Raw genomic sequence first — 14,392 nt, 5'->3', positions numbered from 1 at the left:
GTAACAAAATAGGTAAAAACCCTTAACACAACAAAGGCTTTCAGAAAATTTCACAGCCAATGTTTAAAGCTAAACACTTGGTTGGTTATCTGAGTTTTTCCATACAACATGGAAACGTTGTTGACAGCGTTGGAGGCAGTATTCAAACTCTTGATATGTAGTTTGGCCTTTACCATCAGGATTACAGTCAGATTTTACAAAACCATAGTCCATAAAATGGTTGCCTTTATGTCTGTGGATCAAGCATCATTTCACAGGTCCGTGCCAGTTCTCCCAGTTTAACACGGGCGTATTCTGCTCGGTTTAAGGCCATCTGGCAGTCCTTTCTGGCTGAGTATGTCGATCCTTCGTGAGGCTGACCTGTTGCCACCTTTACTCATAAGCAGAAAAGAGAACGCAAAGTTAGTTTAAATACATGTAATTCTATTTTTATTTTGTAATTAGAAAAGATTAAATGAGTTCCCCTACTTTAAATATATTTTGAGCATTAAACTATATACAAGAAGCATGTCATTTCAATACAATTAAAATATCTCAGATACTACAAAGGCGCAGGTTGCTCTTTCTTTGTATAAATCTTCTCAGATACAGATAATAAATATTCTCAGATACAGATACTACATATATGACGACAAGTAAAGACACACTCGCCTGTGTCAGATATCTGATCTGTGCACTGAGTTCATTCTCCACTCTATTGATGGAGGTCTGGAACTGATTCAGCTGTCGGTCTAACAAATTTGCATTCGCTTTTTCTTTAGAAAGCTCCAGCACAATAGTTCCTGAAAAACATATTATGGATTAATTGAATGAACTGATATTGCTTGATTTATCCGGACCAATGGCATATTCGAGAATGATTTATTTACGTTTGTGTAACTTAGCGAATTGTAAAATATTTCAGATGAGACCAAGTGAATACAGACCAGCGCTCTGCAGAACTAACGCGATCTCCTTTTCCACGTCTTCAAGTACTCTTAATCGGTCATTAGCCATTTTAAACACAACCTGTAAACATAAGGTAAAAGGAAAAAACACACTCCGATAAACACACAAGCTAACAGAAGTTAGCTAATAACCAAACAATACGTCTGCTCAGTAACAAAATATAAATATACTACTAAAAATAAAATGGTCGTAAAATAATCTTAAACTACTTGCATTAACGCAAAAAGCTGAAGATGTGGGAATATTTTACACCAATTCGTACACAAAGGAGCGCCAGTAGGTGCAAGACTACGGCAAACGCAGAGGGTCATTCTGACATAAACGCGAAGCGTGCAGAGTGCCTATCAGAGACAATCTTTAACCAGTAATCATAGCGGTTTGCTTACCAGCTGGAAGAAAACTTCGCACAACAACGAGTTATTTAGAGTTGGTCTCAATACCCAATGTTAATATACTAAAATAATCATTTTTAAAAACTGGGCCGAAGGAAAGTTCTCTATGTCTGTTACAAACACAGTCATGGAGTCTTGGAAGAGTCACGTGCGGTTAGAGCTGTTTCACAGGGACTGCAGGGAGAGAGATCCTTTCTCTGGCCTTTATGGCAAGGGTATGTTTCATTTTAGACAAGCAAAGACAAATAACCAAGAAGTACTGCTTGTGCTTTAACAATGACCATCTCCTGACAGTGTCCAGGCTGGAGGAGATGCTGGACTTTCACATGAAGCTCTGGAAGGACATGGATACATTCAGGTAGTGCCTGACAGCATGTCAATTATTACACATATTCACTTGATTTGTTGGCTTTGTAAAGCACTTAAAATGACATGTATATTGGGCAATTCAACCTGACCATGAAAAATAAAGGTTTATTTCACCATACAAATAGCCCAGATGTCAATGTTTGGTGGTTTCAATACCCATGTGAGGTCTTCTTCTGATGTCTGGATAAAATATAAGCAAAATAAGGTTTGACTGAAATGTCTCATCCATAATGCTGGAATTGCCCATATCAGGTGCATTATTTTAAAGCTTATGTATGTTTTTCTTTCTTTTGAATAAGGTCCAAAACCAATAAGAGATGTCCAGATGAAGGTGGCACGCTTTATCTGCGAGTGAATGAAGTGGAGTTTCTTAATCAGCAGGTACCATCCCTGATAAACTGCACCCTTAACCAAACCGGTGTTCTTCTCACCAGATACCATTTTCTAAAACTCAACATGGTAGTTTTGTAATATGTTGTAAGCTTTTTTTTTAAAAATTGTGCTTCATTAATCAGGTTTTTATTTTTAACTTTTTACATTTTTATATTAGTATTCATTTATTCTCAAAACAAACAACATGGTGTCAAATAGGATACTGTAGAATTTGTAAAAGGGTATAAAAGAGAAATAACAGTTCTGCATTTTGATCATTTTATATTTCTGTATAGCTTAAGCAGACCATCTCAGAGCTGACCAGCAGTCTATACCTGAAGGAGGCGGAGTTACAGTACTGTCATTCCCAGTAGGTCAACTTTCAAGGACAGCTTGACATTTATAATAAATAATAAATAAGGCTCTTAACTTACATTGAGTTCTATATTTTACTGCGGTAGAATTACCCGCTACAGGACAGAAGCGGTTGTGTTGGCCCAGGGAGCTTCTTCACTACAGGCAGATCTTGCAGCATATGAGTATCAACTGGAGTGTCAATCAAAAGAACTATCAGCCCTGAGATTGGAGCACCAGACAGTGAAGGAGGAGCTTACTGCTGTGAACCTACAGAAAGAGCAGTTTCTAGACCGCTGGTTAGAGGAGAAAAAAGAAGAAGCCAAGAGGATTAACAAACACAATGCAACACAAGAAAGGTGAACACAGACATGCCATTTATATAGGGTTTAAAATCGTTTTAAACGTGTGTATACTAACTTGCACCTTCAAATGAATTCGTTTGCTTGTGTCCACTAGGTGGCAGCGTTTAGCCTGTCGACTGAAGAAGCGTTATCGTGCCCGGTCTCGTCCACCAGCATGTGTAGCCAACAGCACCTCAGAAATTAAAACTATGGAGTCTCAACATCAACGTCTGCCTTCTTAAGACTTCTCTGTGACACATTCTCTGTACAATCTTGGGAATTGTTTTATTATAATCATTTAAAGTGATAGTTCATCCAAAAATGAAAATTGTGTCATCAATTAACTCACCCTCTTTTAATTTCAACCCTGTATGACTTTCTTGCTTCCCCATAACACAAAAGATATTTTGAAGAAAGTTGGTAACCAAACAGCATCGGACCCCAGTCCAGTTAACAGCATTTTTCAAAATATCTTCTTTTGTGTTCTGTGGAAGAAAATCATACAGGTTTAAAATGACAAGAGGGTGAGTAAATGATGACACAATTTGTATTTTTGGGTGAACGATCATATCAAGTATAGGAGAACGCTAAAATAAAACCCGAGCATAACATTTATTTTGAACAGTTTGAACCCATAAGCTTATTCTTAATTTAATAACACAGCCATACAGTTTTTTACTTTTATTAAAAAATTAAATAAAAATTCAGTTTTAAAATAAAATGGCAAACAGTGTATCCTGTGATTATGAAAATTGCAATAACACGTTGACGATGTTTTTTGTTCATTTCCCCTGAGGGGTGTTAATCTTCACACATCCTTTAGTTGAATTTTTACATTTTTTAAACAAATGCAGCCATTCAACAAATCAAAGCAGCACTATCAAATATTTACAACCTGCAGGAACCGTATGCGTTTAGTCACATATCACCCTAAAACAGCAGTACTTGGAAACATGCACATCACCAAAACCGACCGTCATTGTGTAAAGCACAAAGGAGCTATTTTACACACTTCACAGGAATATCATGAATGTCCCTGTAAAAGAATAAATACATGGAATATATTAAAAATTGCAATCAGGTCATCGTTTCAGACTGCCTTGCCATTCTTAACATTACAGTTGGCACATTATAAGAGATACAATTATCACATGCCAATGAAAAAATTAACAATTCCCTGGGATCCTTCATTAGCTTAAGTTATATTATCCACCCGTTTACATCTCTTTCCATAAAATACATGTCCAAATACTGCTTCAACCTCAATGAGATGAGAAATACTTCATTGTTAGAGCGAGGATTATTCTGGGTATCGCGTAATGTTGATTATTTTGCGGAAGGCTTCTGTTCCTTGTGAGCGAGATGTTCATGTTCAGCAGTCCTCTTTGTCAATGATTCCTTTTAAGCGCAAGCGAGCGAAGTCCTCAAATACGATGTCGTCGTCTGCTATTAAACTGCTGTTAAGAGTAAAAGAAAAACTTACAATCCAAAATACATAGGCATACTCTATATATGAACATATTTAATTTAGAAAATATAAAATTAGCCTCACTTTGTGTCAAATTCTATCAGGTTTGTGTCAATTGGTGGATCCATCATTGGAGCAGCTGTTAAGGAAAAGGACAGGTTAGAGTTCGTTTTGCATGTTACTTTATAATGAAGTACTAAGTTAATGATGACATTTATCCTGTTGTATCCTGTTTGTATAGGATTCTGGGTTCATATATCCAATAGTTTAAGTCGCTTACTGACATTATTACTATTATTCTGACAGTGTCAAGAGGTGAGAATCTGCCATGTGCACATACCTGAAGGTGAACTGGGAAGGATGGAGTCTGTGGGCTTTGGATGCATTAGGACAAAAGGCAGTTCCACAGACACATCCCTGACAAAAAAACATTTTTTGCATTATTTTGTGCAAATATTCACATTCCAGGATTTCATTGCAAAATCAAAACAAGAAATAGTTTTGCATACAGAAAATCCAAACATTTCCATGGCCATTAAGATTTCTATATTGAGACTTAAGCACATTCCAATTTCCAAACTTTATTTATAGTACATTTACGTGTTCATTTACGCATTTGGCAGACGCTTTTATCCAAAGCGACTTACATTGCATGATACTATACATTTGTATTGAGTATGTGCAATCCCTGGGATCGAACCAATGACCTTGGCGTTGCTAGCACCATGCTCTAACCACTGAGCTACAGGAAAGCTAGTAGCTTTGTTTTCTTTATGCAAAACATAACTTTTTTTGACTGCTGTTTATTTTGGCTAAAATATGAGATATCAGATATGCGAACTGAGGTTGGTGCTCAAACTCTAGAGTTATCAGACAGGAAACATCAGGGTATTGACGACCATAGCAATGAACACATGCACATCTCCTTTCACTGTAAACCTGAAGACACAGAATGCACAAGGGATGTATTTACCTCTCCAGCAAGCTGCTTAAAAGCCTGATGCGATAGACAGATGGAGAAGGAAACAGACAGAGAGAGAGAAATATAAAACAATGGGAGAGTGACAAAATGATCTGATAACCTGAACGATGCGGCAAAGAGAGGCAGAGGGTTTAAGGGGAAATATAAATCACAAGAATACTGCAAAGCCACAGAAGGATCTACACCAGCGGTGCTCAGTCCTGCTCCAGAAGATATCTGTTCATGCAGAGTTCAGTTCCAACCCTATTATATAACATCTGCATTATTTTCTAGTAAAAGGAAACTTAGATATGAATACCTAGACGCTGCATTCGGCTAACAATAAAACAGCACCATCATTTTAAAAGGTCTGTATTTTATATAATATATTCGCCGAATGAATGTAATCAATATTTATAAGTAGTCACAGTTTGTCAAAAAACCTCAAGGAACACAACCAAGCACCCCTGAGCTACACCAACAGTCATCCGTATCTAGAGGCTCAGGCAATACAGCATAAACGACAAGTGTTTAACCCTCAAAGCAACTTTTGTAAGCAAAAACAACATCAAAACGTTTCACGTGTGAAGACATCGAACACCAATCACAAATGATTCCCAGTATGTGGATAGGAGAATGTTTGACGGACCACTTGACTCACCCTCCACGAGATACCACCAGTTTCACTTTCACCCGATATGACACCAACACTCCCAGAACTTCTTTATTACTGGCATCCTTCACACTGCAAAGCCCATATACAGAATGTAGTGATAATTGAGTCACATGTCTTCTGGATTTGTAACTGGCTCAACGTAACACTCACATGGTGCTAGATGCGAGGTTGGTGTCTTCATGTTTGAGTTTTCCATCTAGTGCCAGTCCCCTCTTCTCCCGATTGTTGTTGAGGGTGGGGGTGAGCGTGTAGACTTTGCAGAACGTAGAGCTGGATGCCACCTGATCGCTGCAGAACATAAAGACAGATCCAAAGGATCAAGGTAATCCACAAACATGAAGAAGCGAGCGTGAGAGAGAGAGAGAGACTTACTCAGCCTCTATCTGAGCCACTGGACATTTGTACTGTGCTGTACTGAAGAGACAGATATCAGCATATTGTCGAACTGGAGAGAGAAGGAGAGAGAGACATTATATACAATCAATAGAGTAATATTATGCAAACATTATAGAGGTAAATAAATCAATGTCAGCAAAACAATCTCTCACCTGATATTTTAACTCTTTTGACAGTCTTGGTTGAGTTATTTGTGACATGGACATTAACACTGATGGGTTCTCCGTGGTAATACAGCTGTTTGATGAGATCAAACCATCTTACAACTTGAACCATAATACTATTAAATACTCATCTGTGCAAAACAGTATTGTACCTCTTTATCAAGAGAAGCCTCTAGATGTAAAGATCGGTCTGACATAAGGAAACTTCTTGTTGTCTCCACCATCGGCTGTGGACCGGGCTTCTCTGGGGCATATTGGACTTTACGTATTATAAGCCGAACTGAATTCCTGTGAATTTAGAAAACATGCCTTTTAAAAAAATAACACGGACACAGGAGATGCATGTTACTACCAGGTGTAAAAAGTAATGTGTCTCAGAAAACATGTAGTTTAAACCTTTTGTGATTCTTCTCTTCCATCGATTTGGCACAAAACGCCCTGATCTCAAAATCCACCCCACAGGCCTGAAGTTAGGTCAACAAACATTTGTCAAAACTTGGAAAGCAAAACATGACGTGAAACTGAGCTACGAACCATAAGGTATCAGATTTTTAAGTGTTAAAAGGAAGGAAGTGATATCACCTTTCCTGTATCCTCAGGCCCAGGCTGCAAGGTAACTGAACATGGCAGGTTTTGTGGTATCTGACAAAAACAGATTAACATAGAATTTAAATATAATGCTCACACACCAAGAACTAAAAAATGTGTTTTAGCCAAAACAGTTCCTGCTCACAGTGAAATGGAAAGGATAAGCATTTTGGCCCAATTTCTTCAAAAGTCTCTCCTGTAGCCGACTTCCAGTCCTGGCATCCTCTGGGATGGGAGGATAGGCTTGAAAAGTGGAGATGTAAAGATCTTTCCGGAAGGAAAGCCCTAGGACGTCAAGGTCCTCACGGCCATATCGAAACGCGCATGTTAACGTGACAAATACTGGAATGCGAAAAGAAAAAATGTCATGTATAATATATAACCACAGCAACATGTACAGCAAGATAAAACGGCATGTGACAATAAACACACACACAATGATATAGCTTCTGGGAAACTAAGCCAAAAATGAAATCTTTTCTATTTGTGAGCTTACCTTTTCTATCTTTGAGATATTCAGGGTCCATCAGGATCACACCATCTACAACAGACATATAATCTCCTCCATGTTAACATAGTTTCATTTAAAAAACTCGTACTTTTAACGTTTCATGTTGATGAAAGCAAACTGGCAAATAAAAGTTAAGTAACTCACCAACAGGGTCCACGTGATCTAAGTGATCTACAAAATCTCTTTTCCCAAGGTATACCGTTAGCTGCAAGAAAAGACCAAATATGTTAAGGCAAGTATAGACCACTTCTGAAGACGTAAACAACGCTGGTCCAGAAGAACTTCCTGTTTCAGTTTTTTTAACACTGCACAAACATTTGAACAGAATACAACCCACAAAGCATTTATAACTGAACCAAAGTCTTAAACGAATATCTTTAAGATGTAAAAAAAACAGGAAGTGCTGCTGTACCAGTGTTTCCATCTCGCGAAGTGGTCTATACCCTGTGCTTGTGGAAACCACAACTGATGCAAATTATACAAATACAAAAGCAATAAACTAAAAAACACTTCATACAAAATGCAATCCACAAATACACAGTCTTACTTTGCAGTTGGGACTGGACTTCTTGAATACCCTGTGGAAGATGGAAAGCAGTCAATGCATGAACTCTACAGATGTTATCAGAGCCAAAACGCAAATGAAGGCAAACCTATCTGATATTGAGTATCTGAAATATGATAGATTTAGATGCTAAAGTGAAGCAAATGGTGCAGAAGTTGCACAGGTTTGTTTTGCAGAAACAGGCTGCAGGAGTGCAGACTAATGGTGGAATGCAACAAATGGCATGCTAGGAGATCTAGTTGCTTGCAAAGTCCAGCATTAATACAAGTGCATGTTTGAAATTACTAACAAAACTGATATTTATGGCTTATGAGGTAGTTTGATGCAACATATGAATTTTGCACATGTTTTATATGAGCAGCTGTTGCTAGCTTCCAGGCTATCCGAAATGCGTGATAAAGAATGAAGTGACTTCTAACTAAGCCGTGGGAAATGCTTATGAAAATATTATTTTTTCCTAACAAAATGATAAACATAAGACAATTAAGTATACTATACGCGATAGTTAAATGCAGTTGTGCATCATGCTCACGTTATCCCTCTAACGTTACGTCCATTAACAATCCAGCGAATATTAGCTGCGCTGCAGTTAACGTTAGCTTTATAATGATAACTGTAATGATAACCGGAAAGATTTCTTTAAGATCTGAAACGTCAAAACACTCACCGGGTTCCTGCCTTGTCCCCCATAATGAGGGAGGATTTGGCTGTGGAAATTCGTGCAGAAAAACAGAGATATTGGCACAGAGTGTAAACAGCAGCTTCTGTGGGTGTTGTGTCGCTGCCTGGCAGCTGGCGGTAGGAGGAAAGGTCACGTGATAATCCACCCATACAACCGTTAGCAGAGCATCAGTCGATTCGCGTGTGGTCGACTACGTGCGGCCCAGCGCAGACCGATGGGTGCATGACATCACAGTACCGCGAGAAGAACAGTGCTCGCGGTATTTTGATGTTATGCACCGATCGGTCTGCGCAGCGCCTAAAAAGTTGAACATAACAGACCAGAATCAGAAAGAGCTTTATTGCCAAGCGTGCTTTACACACACAAGGAATTTGTCTTAGTGACAGAAGCTTCCAGTGCACATATAGTTGACAAGACATGTAACACAAAAGTAAAAAAAAAGAAATATGTGAAGACAGTACACTTTTAACAAAAGACAACATATGACAAAAGAACAGTGTATATTGTATGTACAGATGTGCTATATACAAGCTGTAATGATACAATTTATGTAAGGAAAACCGATTAAATTGAATGCATATGAATACATATTTGAACAAAACAATTAAATCAGTACAATTTGAATACAACAATTGTTGAAGAAATGTAATTATTAAAGTATTTTTCATTGTCACATTATATCACATCCCGTTCAAAAACGTCAGTTTCATAGTACTTTTGGCCAATCATTTCCCAGTAATGGTAAATAAATCACGGACATAAAACTTGATAATACTTTATTTAACAAATATACTGAACGCAATACATCAAGCGCATAGCAAATACACCAGGCATCATCCTCTTAAATTAAAAAGACTAAAAAAGTTAATCTTTTTCAATACGTTTAGACTAGAATCAATTTCCATTTTTTAAATCTGAACAGCAGTTCATGACATCATCAACCAGTAATGTTGTGTGTTTATACAAATTGCTCGTTCCATCGGGTCAGATACGTATGGTGTAGGAATCAGAATGAGTGACATATCGAACCCATCGTTGTGACAGTCCTGTCTGAGTTGGAGAGAGTCTGAGGAAGCGGATCTGAAGGCCGGTGCATGTTTGTTTGGGCAGTTCGAAGGACATACTGACAGGGCCGACCTCGAGCAAAGAGGCGGAGCTTAAACCTGGAACATCCACCTGTGGGTTCAGAAAATATATGATCAGTGACCAGAACCAAGGTAGTAGTTTTCAGTTTTCATTTCTTTTATTTCTTATTTGACTATTTAGTTTTCACATTATACATTGTTTCTACTAGATTTACATTTTAGATGTAACATTTTTGTTTGTTTGTTTATTTCATTTTTAATGTAGTTTTAGTAGGCCTGTTTCAGGGATGCCAAAGGTAATTTTTCAACTAGAATAATCCATACCATAACCGTTCTTAGGGCCATCTAGTGTTATCACTACAGTATGTACTGATTGTAATATGTTTAATTAATTCGAGTTTGAAGGTTTTAGTGTATCAAAAACGAACTAAAAATTCTAATAGTGAACCAAGTTACCTTAAACAGTGCTGAGAGTTGTGCTCCTCCTGGAAAACGTGGGATCTCCCACAGAAGGGCTTTGTTCTTAGGCTGCAGTTCAGCCGTCTGGTCGGGACTACTGAGTTCCTGAGACATACTGTACAGGATGGCAAATCAATGAGCTATTGATCTTGAACATTAAAAGATTAGTTATTCTGGAAATGCATCCTATCTGACCTTATAGCGCCTTTTGGCACAGGTACAGTGACGGAGACATTCAGGGCCGTACTGCAGCAAAATGTAAAGTATAAGTGTTGTGTACTGTTTTACATCTGTATGTTCTTTATTGGCATTTATAGATTAACCTAACATTCTCCCCAACAAATGTATATAAACTGACCTTTTCGGTGGAAGATCACATCTAAGTTTAAGGAAGATCAAAACCCTGCAAAAAGGCAGCAAAAAGCCATGGGAGGCAATACATTATTATAATAATTTGCAATATGATACATGAACATAAATACGACTAATCCATTTAGATGTCTTTACATTTTTTGTAAATCTTTTTTGCTGACAAGCTATTGGACATGTATCAGGACACAGACCTGTTCACATAATCTTTTTCTACAGAAGGGAATAACTGAAATGGTGGTGGGCACGGCAGGTCATCACACAACTGATACTGCATCACTGTTTGCTGTTAGAAAGAGACATCAAACTATTAACATACACATTCTGCAATGCAATCTGCCAAGTGTGTGCCGTGGTAATTTACCTCGCCTTGGCTTGGACAAACTTTTAGTATTCTGAAAGTATCGAATTCATCCAGCTTAACAGCCTGGTGGAATCTGCATTCATCTACACACACAGCAGAACTGTAGCCTGAGGAAGAGAGGAAAAACGCGTTTATCGTAGCTGTAATGAAGGATATGGTGTTTGGACTGATCTGTGTAGATATTTAACCTTTTAGCTGGGACTTTCCAATATTGAGCTCCTCGTTCAGCCCAATCCGCATTTCTACAGAATAAACGACAGTCATACAGTCATACAGAAGAAAGGATCTCCTTACAATTTACATCTGCTAAGAAGAGCAGTCGACCCACCTGAACAGGACGGGAGAAAGCATTTTATTCTAATCTCTCCCTGAATATCTGCTTTCATTAGAACACCCTTTTTGAAAAGAGAAACAAAAGATGTACAGTAGGTGATCAACGGGTATATTTTGAAATGTTACTTAACAAGATTATATTTGTACTCACTTTGGAGCCCATAACCACAGAGAGCCTTTCTATAACATCCACAAAGATCTCATTCTTTCCGCCCTGCAGCCAGAAAGATGAAAATGTGCGTATTAAGATAATCACAGTAAACTTTCAACTTAAATCAAAGAATGTAGAAAACACCCACTTGCTCTCCTCTGCTGGACATTATAGGACGACTGGCTGCAACACTAGGGGCCACTTTACTTTGCTGGGTCTCTGCACCAAACTAGAATATAACAAAAAAAATGATTTGAAGGTGCAACATTGTATTTACACTGAAAGCAAAGGTTATATTGAAACAAAACTACATAGCTTTCATTTTAACTTAAAAAGCGGATGCAGAATAAAAAAGCGGATGCGGATTAAAATTTCAGCAATCTAGTTCTGTCATAACAACAGTCACTTGCAGTTTAAACACTGATTATGTTAGATAAAAATTTTAATAAGAAAATGTCATTTGAATTCATATTAAACACGGTGCAACATTCTGATTTACACTGGGTCAAAGTATCTATAGCGATAAAAGAAAAATAATTTACCAGGCCAACATTACTGAGGTCAAAGAGACTGAAGGGTTTGGATGTTACAGCCTCTGTCTGGATGAAATTTTTAAGCATGTCTGTTGAGGTCGTCTGTATGTAGCCATAGTCCTGATGAATAGAAAGACAAATATGGAGAGTGGGTGTGGCTTTATGACTGTCAAAATAATTTTATTTGCTTTCATGAGTGTGTCAATAAAAGAGAGAACGCTTACCACCATCTCATCCAGCAGCTCATAAATGAGTGCAAAATTCATCCGCACTGATTTCTCTGACAGACTGCCGCAGTAGTCCTTTGTGAGAGCTGCTAATCTGTGACACAAAACATTGGTTTTTAATTTTTTTTACATTTATACATTTCATTATCCAAATTTGAAAGCTATAGCACAATAGTCATGGGTTCAAATCTCTTACTGAACAAATGAATACCTCTAATGCACCGTCAGTCATTTTGGATGAAGTCATCTGCCAAATGTAAATTTTATGAACATGCACATTCACTACGAATTGAACCCAAGACCTTGACAATGTAAGCAGTATGCTCTACAAGCAGTACTACAGGTAAGCATTTAACATAAAGAGATAAGAATAAAACTAATTAAACTGTAACAAGACGCATACAGCATAAATGTTTATCTTTACATTAAGAATAAAGTGTTTTGTAGATGCTGTTTATCGGACTACTTATCAGCAACGAAATATATGCAATTACCATGAAGATATTTACTATGCGTTAAGAATTCTGTAATATAAGTATAAAATAAATGATAAAATGAATGTTTGTTAACCTGTTAAGGAACTCGATTATGGTAAATGGGGATGGGTTTGTCTTGGTGGACGCCACCCAATAAAGTCCACCCTGCCTTACATGGATGAATTGGAGGTCTTTGTGTGTCTGGAAAAAATAAAAGGCACGTTTAAAACGTCACTAATTCTTGGATTTGCCTTTGAAAATAAATGACAAAACATTATTACAGTGCATTCTCAAATACAGTCATGCATCATAGGAATAAAGCTTGTGTTACCATGACTACCGGAGGCTGATCACCACTTAGAGCTGTGACCATTTCATAAAAGACATTAATGGAGTCTTTACCTGCCTCTCCTCGGACTGAGATGCAGAATTAAGCAACATAAATCAACAGAACAACATGAAGCACAAAATAACGTTGTTGTGAATGAAGTTTAAACACTACACAGAATTTTTGCAACCGGACAGACCGAAATACACAAGTGATATGTCAGTAGGAAGGATACAGTCTTTATATATGAGGTGATCTCCCTTGGATGACAAGATAAAAATTTGACTGATCATTTTAAAGCGCACGCGAGCCTTCTAAAAATCTAAACGTTATATCATTTTAAAAACAATTTCTCATCCATTTCCGCTGTCAATAATTCTCTGCACTATTACAGAATAAACCTGTCTGACTGCATTTAATGTCTTTATAAATGTAGGGTTTCATTACTGCTTCTATCATGACAGTAAACACACCGGTTTCGCTTCTTCACGAGCACTTTGAAATTCACTGTAACGTTTACTGCCCTCTAGTGAGCTGGAATAATAAATGCAGCTAACAAATAACAAATGAAGGCTAATCGTATAAAATATAAATAATGTCGTCTTGCTGATAAACTGTTAGTTAATGTGCATCACTTTATAAGCAGCTCTAAACTTTTCTTGTACTTGTTGAAAGTCACGTGATCTCAAATGTCACACGTAGACGTGAAACTTGCAAGTTTCAGAAATAGAAAAAGAATAGAAAAAGAACAAAAACAGTTTTTGTGTGAAGTGTGTGTTACAACCACCAAATGATATGGACATGTAAGTGTTTTTGGATGCTGCTCTTCATTGTAGACTATTTCTCTAATGACCCTTTCAGACAAATTTTGTTTTACTATAGTGAAAGTGTAGTAGCAGTGTGACTTATAAACACAGTTTTGGGGTTTTATCTGTAGTGGTTAGTTTTTCATAAGCAGTGGGGGAAAAACTAAATTAAACTGCAAACATTGGTCATGTGGTTAGGGTTGGTTTGTCTGTAAATCATTTAAAACTGATCACACCATTTCCAACGCTATAAGCATCTCTAGTGTAAGACATGACACTTGTGCTAGAAGTATTTCAGAATTAAGCATGTGACCCAGAAGAAACCTTACAAATGTGATGTTTAAGTTAACATTTATTAACAATATTTGTTTAACGTTGTTATTGTCTGCTAAAGGATTAAATGTAATGTGTGGTGTTAATGTTAAAGTGATGCACATAATAAACTACAGCTACAGTGAAGAGATCTACACT

The 14,392-nt window shown here is 37.4% G+C and overlaps 4 protein-coding genes across 8 annotated transcripts; 1 reads left to right on the top strand and 3 right to left on the bottom strand.

Annotated features, from left to right (window-relative positions):
- Nucleotides 1–24: 24 nt before the first annotated feature.
- med11 (mediator complex subunit 11) lies at nucleotides 25–1,263 on the bottom strand. 2 transcript variants are annotated; one of them, XM_057321108.1, is made up of 4 exons: nucleotides 1,162–1,263; nucleotides 927–1,008; nucleotides 652–782; nucleotides 25–370 (listed from the first exon to the last, which is right to left on the bottom strand). In XM_057321108.1, exons 2-4 carry the CDS (start codon nucleotides 994–996, stop codon nucleotides 227–229), a joined length of 345 nt encoding a protein of 114 aa, XP_057177091.1. In that variant the 5' UTR covers nucleotides 997–1,008; nucleotides 1,162–1,263; the 3' UTR covers nucleotides 25–226. The 2 variants fall into 2 exon arrangements, with proteins under 2 accessions (XP_057177091.1, XP_057177092.1); XM_057321109.1 differs by having other exon boundaries at nucleotides 1,211–1,229.
- Nucleotides 1,264–1,338: 75 nt separating this feature from the next.
- si:ch1073-143l10.2 (uncharacterized protein LOC565165 homolog) lies at nucleotides 1,339–3,254 on the top strand. The gene is made up of 6 exons (XM_057321107.1): nucleotides 1,339–1,555; nucleotides 1,635–1,698; nucleotides 2,009–2,090; nucleotides 2,378–2,451; nucleotides 2,543–2,794; nucleotides 2,895–3,254. Exons 1-6 carry the CDS (start codon nucleotides 1,447–1,449, stop codon nucleotides 3,019–3,021), a joined length of 708 nt encoding a protein of 235 aa, XP_057177090.1. The 5' UTR covers nucleotides 1,339–1,446; the 3' UTR covers nucleotides 3,022–3,254.
- A 203-nt stretch (nucleotides 3,255–3,457) lies between these two features.
- Nucleotides 3,458–8,983, bottom strand: arrb2a (arrestin, beta 2a). 4 transcript variants are annotated; one of them, XM_057321102.1, is made up of 16 exons: nucleotides 8,776–8,983; nucleotides 8,091–8,121; nucleotides 7,688–7,748; nucleotides 7,529–7,573; nucleotides 7,178–7,374; nucleotides 7,027–7,086; nucleotides 6,841–6,908; nucleotides 6,597–6,732; nucleotides 6,433–6,517; nucleotides 6,257–6,329; nucleotides 6,035–6,172; nucleotides 5,870–5,953; nucleotides 5,221–5,244; nucleotides 4,588–4,664; nucleotides 4,332–4,386; nucleotides 3,458–4,257 (listed from the first exon to the last, which is right to left on the bottom strand). In XM_057321102.1, the coding sequence occupies exons 1-16, from the start codon at nucleotides 8,937–8,939 to the stop codon at nucleotides 4,152–4,154; spliced, it is 1,404 nt and encodes a 467-aa protein (XP_057177085.1). In that variant the 5' UTR covers nucleotides 8,940–8,983; the 3' UTR covers nucleotides 3,458–4,151. The 4 variants fall into 4 exon arrangements, with proteins under 4 accessions (XP_057177085.1, XP_057177087.1, XP_057177088.1 ...); XM_057321103.1 differs by having other exon boundaries at nucleotides 3,465–4,236; XM_057321104.1 differs by lacking the exon at nucleotides 5,221–5,244.
- Nucleotides 8,984–9,549: 566 nt separating this feature from the next.
- ap4m1 (adaptor related protein complex 4 subunit mu 1) lies at nucleotides 9,550–13,605 on the bottom strand. Its single transcript, XM_057321106.1, has 15 exons — nucleotides 13,351–13,605; nucleotides 13,119–13,204; nucleotides 12,882–12,988; nucleotides 12,309–12,405; nucleotides 12,094–12,204; nucleotides 11,700–11,780; nucleotides 11,552–11,614; nucleotides 11,396–11,462; nucleotides 11,256–11,309; nucleotides 11,068–11,174; nucleotides 10,898–10,989; nucleotides 10,693–10,737; nucleotides 10,530–10,580; nucleotides 10,332–10,449; nucleotides 9,550–9,966 (listed from the first exon to the last, which is right to left on the bottom strand). Exons 1-15 carry the CDS (start codon nucleotides 13,406–13,408, stop codon nucleotides 9,775–9,777), a joined length of 1,329 nt encoding a protein of 442 aa, XP_057177089.1. The 5' UTR covers nucleotides 13,409–13,605; the 3' UTR covers nucleotides 9,550–9,774.
- Between the last annotated feature and the right edge of the window lie 787 nt (nucleotides 13,606–14,392).

This window comes from Triplophysa rosa, linkage group LG22, assembly GCF_024868665.1.
Source record: "Triplophysa rosa linkage group LG22, Trosa_1v2, whole genome shotgun sequence".
Lineage (NCBI taxonomy): Eukaryota > Metazoa > Chordata > Actinopteri > Cypriniformes > Nemacheilidae > Triplophysa > Triplophysa rosa.
This window is presented reverse-complemented; position numbering and strand designations above follow the sequence as displayed.

Excerpts from the sequence above, each read along its gene's own strand:
- med11 (XM_057321108.1), bottom strand. The coding sequence starts at position 996 with ATGGCTAATGACCGATTAAGAGTACTTGAAGACGTGGAAAAGGAGATC. Across the intron at positions 783-926 it reads GTTAGTTCTGCAGAGCGCTG|GAACTATTGTGCTGGAGCTT; the intron begins GTCTGTATTCAC and ends TATGTTTTTCAG. Across the intron at positions 371-651 it reads AGATCAGATATCTGACACAG|GTGGCAACAGGTCAGCCTCA; the intron begins GCGAGTGTGTCT and ends TTATGAGTAAAG.
- si:ch1073-143l10.2 (XM_057321107.1), top strand. The coding sequence starts at position 1,447 with ATGTCTGTTACAAACACAGTCATGGAGTCTTGGAAGAGTCACGTGCGG. Across the intron at positions 2,091-2,377 it reads TGGAGTTTCTTAATCAGCAG|CTTAAGCAGACCATCTCAGA; the intron begins GTACCATCCCTG and ends ATTTCTGTATAG. Across the intron at positions 2,795-2,894 it reads CACAATGCAACACAAGAAAG|GTGGCAGCGTTTAGCCTGTC; the intron begins GTGAACACAGAC and ends TGTGTCCACTAG.
- arrb2a (XM_057321102.1), bottom strand. The coding sequence starts at position 8,939 with ATGGGTGGATTATCACGTGACCTTTCCTCCTACCGCCAGCTGCCAGGC. Across the intron at positions 6,909-7,026 it reads GGCCTGAGGATACAGGAAAG|GCCTGTGGGGTGGATTTTGA; the intron begins GTGATATCACTT and ends ACCTAACTTCAG. Across the intron at positions 6,330-6,432 it reads CAAAAGAGTTAAAATATCAG|TTCGACAATATGCTGATATC; the intron begins GTGAGAGATTGT and ends TTCTCTCTCCAG.
- ap4m1 (XM_057321106.1), bottom strand. The coding sequence starts at position 13,408 with ATGATCAGTCAAATTTTTATCTTGTCATCCAAGGGAGATCACCTCATA. Across the intron at positions 11,615-11,699 it reads TGTCCAGCAGAGGAGAGCAA|GGCGGAAAGAATGAGATCTT; the intron begins GTGGGTGTTTTC and ends TTCTGGCTGCAG. Across the intron at positions 11,463-11,551 it reads CTGTGGTTATGGGCTCCAAA|GGTGTTCTAATGAAAGCAGA; the intron begins GTGAGTACAAAT and ends CTTTTCAAAAAG.